Raw genomic sequence first — 10,068 nt, forward strand, 5'->3', positions numbered from 1 at the left:
GAAAGCCATACATTGTGCTCCAATTGACAAGGACCCGTGTCATTGATGTCAAGGTTTTTGTGCACAAGCTGCTTCCAGACGGGAACCTTGAAGAATAATATTATGCTAAATCGTGTCCTTAAAACATTTGGAGCTTCCTGCCAACCAATAGAATTGGGAAGATATTTGTTTGCGTGTTACACGCTCTCTACTCTAACCTTGCATCAAACATTATTCAACAAGTTTACTGTATTTATTTTAGCAATTTATGTTTAGACAGACAGTTTAGTTTGGCCTGTATGCAGTAGATAGTTGTAAATTTCTTATGACAGACGTAGGTGTACGTACATATTTCCAAATATCAAACCAACGAGATTCCTTTAAAAAAACTTTATGAAAATAGTACCCTTATGGAGCTAAGTTACAAACACATCAAACTCTAACGCCCCTCTGCATCGAGGGTTAAAAATGTAAATGAATGTGTGTATCATGTAAACCATCTGAACAGGATGGCTGTACCACCGCTGTGCGTCTCTCGGCGAGCCGGCCGCCCGCGCGCGCGCAGCCATCTGGTGCCTTCAGCGCGCGGTCAACGCTGAGCCCGACTCGGGCGCGGGCCTGTACCTCCTCGGCCGCTGCTTCGCCGCGCAGGGCAAGGTGCACGACGCGTTCATAGTCTACAGAAACTCCGTGGAGAAATCTGAGGGGAACGCCGACACCTGGTGCTCTATAGGGTGAGAATTTCAATAATAATACTCATTATGCGCAGCCAACTCTCAAGGTGGCACGTTGTACAACATTGTATGTATGATTACTTAGATGTTTTATTATAATCACCTTGTTGTTTTGATCACTCGTAATGCATTTTATGCAAAAGTGTGTTTGTAAATGTGAAAAAAGCACGGTGCACAAGTGCACTGTAATGTTTTTGCATAAAAAACAAAGAGTAATGAGTGATTTACATTTTTTAATAATTCATTAATTAAAATGCAAGCGCGCGACGACACGAAAACTGCATAATATGTATCTACGTTTCATTTAAGTTATATTGTAACAATGTTATAAATGAATGGTGTAAATTATCCCACATTTTACCATCAATATCTGCAACATGGGTATCATTACCCGCAGTCACTGCATTGTTATCCACTCTCCTCTCCGAGTCAATGTAAAAAAACAGCTGTAGATTAAAATTTCAACAATTTTATCGTCCTCATTTATTGACGCCTCGCTGGTCCAATGACTTAATAACTGGTTTCCCAGAGTTCAATCTCCGGTACAAGTGAAAAAACGAGACCGAACGAATCTGCGCTCCGTTTTTATTTACCAAACATGACCTGGGTTTAAGCATTGAATAAAAATTGCGAATCGAGGTCTTATTCAATTGCAATACGGTCCTTTCTTTGACTTTTAGTAACAAGAATCTAAAAACCAAATCGTGGTATCCATATACGGTAACCCATAATTGTGCAATTTACTTACAATGACCCCGTCGTTTACCATAATGTGATTACCGTTAATTATTCAACAGGGTGCTGTATCAGCAGCAGAATCAGCCGATGGACGCGTTGCAAGCATACATCTGTGCAGTGCAATTGGACAAGGGTCACTCGGCCGCGTGGACCAACTTAGGAAGCTTGTACGAGAGCTGTCAGATGCCCAGGGATGCCTTCGCGTGTTACACTAATGGAGGCACGGCGGCTACCGCATCCAATGCGGCGTTGAGGCAGAGGCTGGCCTTTTTAAGAGCGCATCTGGCGCACGCGCCGATGCCATCTGTCACCGGGAAGTGAGTACATACTATGCATTTCTTGTGGGAATTTGGAGTATTTAACTGCGAAGTGGTACTTAGGCGGTCACGGTCTCCAATGCTGAGACTAGATAAGGGCATTTCTAATATGTATCACGAAAATAATGCCTAATAGCTGGTATGGGACCACTTTACGAGTAATTTAAACGGCTACGGCGGGAAACATGCCTTGCCTTCAATTACTGGGAACTGAGCAACATCGAGGACTTCTTCGAAATGTCTCATAGTTCTGTTGTTTTACGGTACATACGAGTTGCCATTAGGAATCTTATTCGTGTCTTTATGATGAAAACTGTTAATTCTCCAAACTGCAACGTGACTCACAAACTGGTTGATTTCAATACGTCGTTGTTGAATGTGTTTTGTGTGATATCATCAACAAGTAATGACTTGATCGTGCGAAACTTTAATAGTATCAGATATGACACGGTATTTCTTAGCATTTTATCAGTACAAATAAGCAGCATGTTTAGGCCCGATTCGACCAAACTTTTATTCGAGAATAACTCCTGGTATAAGTGGCACATTGACAGTTACAGTATGGGAAATGTGTCAAAATGACGAATAACTGACGATTTATTCTGAGATTAATATTTACTCTTGTTTGGTTGAATCCACTCTTAGATCGTCAACACGCCTGAAACTTTTCATTACTTAGAAAATATTGTAAGTTTAAGATCGTCAACACGCCTGAAACTTTTTATAAGTTAGAAAATAGTGTGTAGTCTAAGTTTAACCATTTCATCCGCAGACGGCGGCAGCTGCCATCTATCGAGGAGGCGTGGAACCTGCCGATCTCTGCCGAGATGTCGTCGCGCGCGCCCAAGTCGGCGCCGCCGCCGTACCCCGGCAAGCGGCCCGACGAGCCGCCGCCGCTCACGCACCACCAGCTGCAGACGTTGCAGTACCTGCAAAGGAACTCGCATAACCTCTCGCCGCACCAACAAGTACATACAAGTTTCAATGTCTAAAACTGGCAATACCTACTTCGCCTCCCTTTCCTACTCGACGTATTATACGAAATATTTTGCACTTCCAAATTTGAAACACGTGTTTGACTTTTTTTCTTCCTTTCTTCCTCATCCTGTTGGGGTGGACCCGATTCCCATCCAATACGAATGGTTCTCAGAATTAATATCAAATCGAAGAGAATCCCCGTGATTAATTTGTATTTTCATATTCATTTTTCCGTATAAATGCAAATTATATATTTCCGTAAGAGGAAATAGATTATAATAATTAATTTACCGATACCAATGACAAAAATACCCATAATTTATTACTGATGGAATTCCCATTTCGGTTTATTTTGTATTTATCACTTAGGTGCGATTGCTCGTTTCGGGTTGGTTTTTTATCATTTTTACAAATTGTGTAAAACCAATAGAATAATAAAGTATGTTGTGATTGTTCACAGGCGTTGATGCAGCAACTGTTATCACAGTATCGTCTCGCGCAGGCAGCGCGGGCGCGTACGGTTTGTACCTTTCCTTACCCCTCCCTTCCTTACGGCGGCAGGTTTTTAGGGCTATATTTATAAGAACATCTTAATATAAATCCAATTTTGTGACATATTTTTGTCTACCTTGCAGGTGACCAAAAGCGAAGGTAGCAGTGCGTCGACCGGCGACAACGCCGAGTCGCTCGCCGAAGATCTGTTGAAACGATTCTCAGACTCGCAGCCCGATATCAAGAAGGAACCCGTCACAAGTAAGTATTTATTTAAAATAATAAATAGATAGTTATTTATTTCATAGGAACCTTTATGACGTTCGTTTCGACAAATGAAAGACACAGCCGAATGTAATGTTTTTTGTACATGTAAGGGACATGTTGCACCAAATGTTCGATGTATCAAATCAGCTCTCAAAAACATCATGAAACAGCTACTGAATTTACCAATCAAAATGCAGCTACACAGATTTATAATTGAGATACTTGGTTCTTATGCTTATGGTACAATACAAATTCCAATGCGTAATAATTTAATTCGCGGGCATCATTCCTTATGATAATATGACTCGTCTGGCCGTGTCGTGCTCATATACGATGTAATTTAGGCGTCTGTCCATGACCATATTCAATCGGTTGTTCGCTTTGTCCTCCTACGTCATAAACCCATAAATAAAAATAAAACGGTCCAAATATAACTTTATTGTTAACCCTTTGGAAATTGTTTCAAGATGAGTAAACAAGTTTTATTGTTGTTGCCCAATACAGTACCGTTTTGGATAATGATAGCTTTGCTTTACACTTTTTTTAGATATTCTTCAAACGTGAACAAAACAAAAAATCAGGCGCTCATAAAGTAATCTTTTCTTGGCGTAAAAGAAAGACAAAACAATGTTTCTTTCGCATTAATTTATAAGATTGTTAAGTCGGTTTCCGCGTAAGTTTGTGTTATACAAGCAACAGACTTGTATCGTTTGCATGAACTGAATATTTATAAAATATAAATTAATATTTCTTTTGCCCTGTAACATCAGTTATTAGTTCATTAAAAAAAACTATTAATTACCTTTTTGGTGTGCCTTTTTCGTAATAACCCGTCAATCACATTTGATTTATTGACAAAGTGGCTGTCTAATAAGTCATCAATCAAAATGCAACAAAACCGCAATAGGTTAGCCGCAAAAGTGCAATGATAACGTAATCTTTATTTGTAACGATGCGTAATAGAAGTGAGTAACGCATTCAAAATACTTTGCATTTCCATATACATTTTATGTGCGTGAGCGTGGATTCCTACTCGTGTATGAGGACTTTATCTTCTTACGTGTCTTATTTCATTGTGCAACAAGTTACATACTACGTATTCTCGTTATTTTTGTATACCTTTGTTATTCACGTTCTATACTGACCATATATTTAACGGTATTTATCCTTCTTTTCTCTCAAATAAAGGCTATAAATATTGTCGAATGATTTTCATTGATGTCATAAGAAAGGAACTGAATTGAATGTATGATGCGTTCATTTAAATATTTAATTTATGTTAAACGAAAATGAAAATTAGACTCGTATTTTCCAACAGCTGGCGGTATCAGGGTCAATATGGCGCCAATACCGGCCCGGTATTGCCTCAATGTTAACGAGCCGTATGAACTTATTCACATACATTGTCAAATACATGTGCCGTGTATATGTAGGTTTTCAGTCTCAACCATTCAACGCTTGTGAAGCCGCCAGCTGGAAACGATTTTCCTCGTATCTGTGTACGCTAATTGGGGATGAAAATTGAAAAAGTAACTAATAAGAAGTGGTCAATTTACACGTTGAATTTATCTATAGTTTATTCGCCTACCATTCTGCGATAGGAATTATTATATCCTGTATCTTTTCGAAATACATTATACTTTGTATTTCGTATCAGTACAGCAGCACTGCTAATATTTATACTATAGTCTGGTCCGTGAACACGTAGAATTTTGTCCAATGACCCCAAGCTACCCATCCTTATCGGTCGCGCGTAATTATGTTGCTATAGCGCTCGCACACTCACTGCGGGTGCCAGTCACACAGTCGCGACAGCAATATAATTACGCGCGAGCGATAAGGATGGGTAGCTAGGGGTCATTGGACAAAATTCTACGTGCTCACGGACCAGGCTTTAGTCACCTTAGCTAGCTGTCTAGCGTGTCTGGTAGTGTACATATTAACAGCTGGTGTTGTGTTGCCAGCAGAGAGCGGCAGCACGGCCGCGTGCGTGGGGGCGGGCGGCGACGTGGTGCTGGGCGGGCGGCAGCCGGTCGTCAAGCTCGAGCCGCTCAAGACCGACCCGCTCAAGCCCGTCGCCTTCCACAGCGGCATGACCGCCAAGCAGATACTCGACGCCTGCAAGTCAGTATTCATTACTTCTGTTCGTTTCATAGTTAATTAGTGTCATTTGATTTGACTTATATCAGTTACTTACTTTGAGCCACTTGATTTGGTGATGGAAAATAACGAATATTAATTACTTCCAGGGAAAACGCGGGTCCCCCCACAGCGTGGTCGGTGCTGGGCGACGGCTGCGGACCGCCGGAGCCGCCCGCCGTGCCGCCGCCGCGCCTGTCGCCCGAGCAGCTGGCGCCGCCCGCGCCCTTCGTGTACGTGGAGTCCAAGCGCGACGCCTTCTCGCCGCAGCTGCAGGACTTCTGCCTCAAGCACCCCATCGCCGTCGTGCGCGGGCTCACGGCCGCGCTCAAGCTGGACCTCGGGCTGTTCTCCACCAAGACGCTGGTGGAGGCCTGGCCCGACCACGCCGTCGAGGTGCGCACGCAGCTCATGCAGTCCGCCGACGAGAACTGGGACCCCACGGGCCGCCGCCGCGTGTGGGCCTGCGCCTCGCACCGCTCGCACACCACCGTGCGCAAGTACGCGCAGTACCAGGCCGGCTCCTTCCAGGACTCGCTGCGCGACGAGCGCGAGCGCGGCGGCGCCGGCGCCGCGGCCGGCGCGCTGTCCGACTCCGACGGCCGCGAGTCCGGCTCCGGCCCGGCCAAGCGCCGCCGCGGCGCGCGCATGCTGCGCTTCGGCACCAACGTCGACCTGTCCGACGAGCGCAAGTGGCGGCCGCAGCTGACCGAGCTGCAGAAGCTGCCGGCCTTCGCGCGCGTGGCCTCCGCCGCCAACATGCTGTCGCACGTCGGCCACGTGATCCTCGGCATGAACACCGTGCAGCTGTACATGAAGGTGCCCGGCAGCCGCACGCCCGGCCACCAGGAGAACAACAACTTCTGCTCGATCAACATCAACATCGGGCCCGGCGACTGCGAGTGGTTCGGCGTGCCCGACGCCTACTGGGGCGGCGTGCGCGAGCTGTGCGAGCGGCACGGGCTGTCGTACCTGCACGGCTCGTGGTGGCCGGACCCCGACGAGCTGCGCGCGCACGGCGTGCCCGTGTTCCGCTTCACGCAGCGGCCCGGCGACCTCGTGTGGGTCAACGCCGGCTGCGTGCACTGGGTGCAGGCCACCGGCTGGTGCAACAACATCGCCTGGAACGTCGGCCCGCTCACGGCGCGCCAGTACGCGCTCGCGCTCGAGCGCTACGAGTGGAACAAGGTGCAGAACTTCAAGTCGATCGTGCCCATGGTGCACCTCACGTGGAACCTGGCGCGCAACATCCGCGTGTCGGACCCGCGCCTGCACCGCGCCATGCGCACGTGCCTGGCGCAGACGCTGCGCGCGGCGGCCGGCACGCTGGCGGCGGTGCGCGCGCGCGGCGTGGCGGTGCGCTTCCACGGGCGCGCGCGCGGCGAGGCGTCGCACTACTGCGGCGCGTGCGAGCGCGAGGTGTGGCACGCGCTGCTGGTGCGCGAGCACGAGCGCCGGCACGTGGTGCACTGCCTGGCGTGCGCGCGGCGCGCGTCGCCGGCGCTGGCGGGCTTCCTGTGCCTGGAGGAGCACCACGTGGACGAGCTGGCGCAGGTGTACGACGCGTTCGCGCTGCACCGGCCCGCGCCGCCGCCGCCCGCGCCCGCGCCGCCGCCGCTGACGCCGGACTGAGCGCCGCGCGCGTGGCGCCCCCCCAGTATTAGACGCCGACCGCCTCGATCGTTCCGTGTGCGTGTGTCGATCCCGCGCGACCCGTTTTCGGTCGCGATAGAGTATTTTGGTGATAAATTGTAATTTTGTAATGCGAAAATGTTTACACACGTAGCCGTTTACACGCTCCTCGATCACTTTTGTAATTGTGCGAGATAAGATAATGTACAGGGTCAATTCCTGGCGACGGTGGCCGGCTTTTGTTGCGCACGAGACGTATGGCGGGGCCTCGGGCGTGTAGCGAGTAGTGCTAGTGCTAGCGACGCTAGACGGGTGGAGTGCGGGCCAGAGGCGGGCGTGCGAGCCGCCGGCCGCAAGGAGAGGACGGCCCGCCGAGTCTCGGCGCTTAGGTGTTCACCGCGATATAAATGTGTTATTTTTGTATAGAGGCATATTTATTTATTTTTATCGTACTGTGACTGCGTTAGTTTGATTTTATAGTACAGTCTCATAGTGAATTAGTAGTTTGTAAGTGTACTGCACGGTGAGGGACTTTGCGTTTTAGCAGGGTCTGGAGAATAGTGCTGCGATGTCCCAAAGAATGTTATACTCGTATAGGCAAGTGACTAAAGGAAAATTGTATGAAACGGTTTATTTGACTGGGCCCGATTCTGAGATTGTTATTGTCTCTAAAACTAATCCCCACATTGTATGTCTGTTTTCAAGCATGATTTCTTGCTGAGCAAAGATTGAACTCAAGCTTATTTATTCCTTACTAGCTGACCCGGCGAACTTTGTTCCGCCTTAACGGCAATAAATAAACAGACTTTTTTTTTTATTTCGAACGGGATATAAAGTATCCTATGTCCTTCTCCTGGCTCTAAACTACCTCCTTGACAATTTTCAGCTAAATCGGTTCAGCCGTTCTTGAGTTATAAGTGGAGTAACTAACACGACTTTCTTTTATATATATAGATTAACGTTCATTCAATAGGGACCAATTTGACTTGCATAAAGTCTTTGCTCAAGAAGAATTTTTGCTTGAAGATCGAGAAAACAAATGGAGACCTACATACATAATATTAAACTTAATTTCATTGTTCTAATTTGGTGGTTATTTTAATTTAATATTAGGGAAAACAAACGCTGACTATTAGTTTAAATTAAGCAACCTGGAATCGGGCTCATAATCTCATTATTATTGTTGCCTGTTTTGTCATGTTTGGGATTCGAAATTAAAATTAGGTTTGTTAACTAAATTGACTGTTCTTTCGTCTGAATTCGAATATAAATTAGTCATAATTAAACTCGTTTCAAGGATTGGCGTATATTAGAATGGATTAGGGCGAGTAAGCTCAGGGTTGGCAGTACGCGGGACGACCGCTGCGACACCGTCGTTTGTTGTTTCTCTTGAAGTTTTATTGATGTGTTAGTGAGATTTCAATGTTAAGTATTTGCGTTCCAAGGTGTCGCGGCGGTCAGCGAAGGTTTGCAAAGAGGAAGTATAGTCGGATTTTGTATAGCGAATGCCGATAATTTATAAGTAATTATAACATCACTGCCATGTATGACCTTACTGTTTATACTGTAATATTACATTTTAATAAACAAAATTGAGTACGGAGCTTATTTTTTATTTACTTTTCCTTCAAACTTCTGAATAATTCCATCAAACTGTCTGTAGGTCTACTTTTACTTTGCTGTCATACTCGTAATAGCGTAGGCACAAGAATAATACTTTTTGTAATACACAACGGCTTTTATATTTATTTACTTTGATGAAATGGGCCATCGTTTTTTCTAGAACATATTATACAGAAATAGCAAAATAATTATTCAGTATCACACAAATAGGTTGAGAGGTTTCGCATTAAAACGACAGTATTGGGACATTTTTGTTCCAATTTGAATTCCAAATACATGACCGGCCCAGATGTCCGAAAACTCGGACTCTGAATATTACATGAGTAGTAGATGTTGTTGGAAAATATAAGAACGAGACGAGGAAACTTGGTTGTGTAAGCAAAAACAACATTTGGTTGCAGAGCATTTATTTAGTTGAGGTACGACTCAACATTAGTTTCGATAAACATACATTGGATGTGCATTTACAACGGAAGCAGTACATAATCATTGCATTCGTCTTAGATAAAATGCATAATAATAACTTAAGATACAAGATAAAACATCATCAACTTGTCACTAAAGATTAGGTTACACAATAAAAACTAAAGAAATTCATTTTTGAGAGAATTTAAAGCACTAAAATGACACTATTTTTCATCACTTACAAAGTAATATACTTGGAGTCTAATTTCGAACAGTCTTAAAATAAAACATACTAATTCTCATACCGACTTGTGATGATATTATGTACAATTAAATAATATAACATTTATAATTAATATATTTAAGTAAGTAATTAGCATTATAGCACCTATATTGTATTAAATCAGTGTATGTATTGTGTATGGTATTGTATTAAATCAGATGTGTGCGTATAAAAGAGTATAAATATAAAATACTAGCTTTCCGCCCGCGGCTTCGCGCGCGTGGACTACATTATCTACATATTTTACGGAACCCTATTTTTTTCTAAAATAAAATTTAGCCTATGTTACTCGTGGATAATGTAGCTTTCGAATGGTGAAAGAATTTTTAAAAACGGTCCAGTAGTTTTTGAGCCTATTCATTACAACCAAACAAACAAACAAAGTTTTCCTCTTTATAATATTAGTGTAGAAAACACGGTAAAAATAACAATAACAATCTGAGAGAGCGCAATATAAAATCTTAAATTGGTTACATTAGAG

General features: G+C 44.6%; 1 protein-coding gene across 1 annotated transcript in view; it reads left to right on the forward strand.

The window, feature by feature from the left end:
• The window catches only part of LOC135087755 (lysine-specific demethylase 6A), a 37,800-nt gene extending 30,444 nt beyond the window's left edge, over positions 1-7,356 (forward strand). Inside the window, exons 6-12 of the mRNA XM_063982539.1 lie at positions 488-713; positions 1,511-1,768; positions 2,541-2,736; positions 3,207-3,266; positions 3,382-3,499; positions 5,473-5,629; positions 5,755-7,356. Of these exons, the coding sequence (XP_063838609.1) occupies positions 488-713; positions 1,511-1,768; positions 2,541-2,736; positions 3,207-3,266; positions 3,382-3,499; positions 5,473-5,629; positions 5,755-7,276 (2,537 nt within the window). The 3' untranslated portion in view covers positions 7,277-7,356. The remainder of the gene's footprint in view (positions 1-487; positions 714-1,510; positions 1,769-2,540; positions 2,737-3,206; positions 3,267-3,381; positions 3,500-5,472; positions 5,630-5,754) is intronic.
• Positions 7,357-10,068: the final 2,712 nt, after the last annotated feature.

Source organism: Ostrinia nubilalis, chromosome 1 (genome assembly GCF_963855985.1).
Source record: "Ostrinia nubilalis chromosome 1, ilOstNubi1.1, whole genome shotgun sequence".
Lineage (NCBI taxonomy): Eukaryota > Metazoa > Arthropoda > Insecta > Lepidoptera > Crambidae > Ostrinia > Ostrinia nubilalis.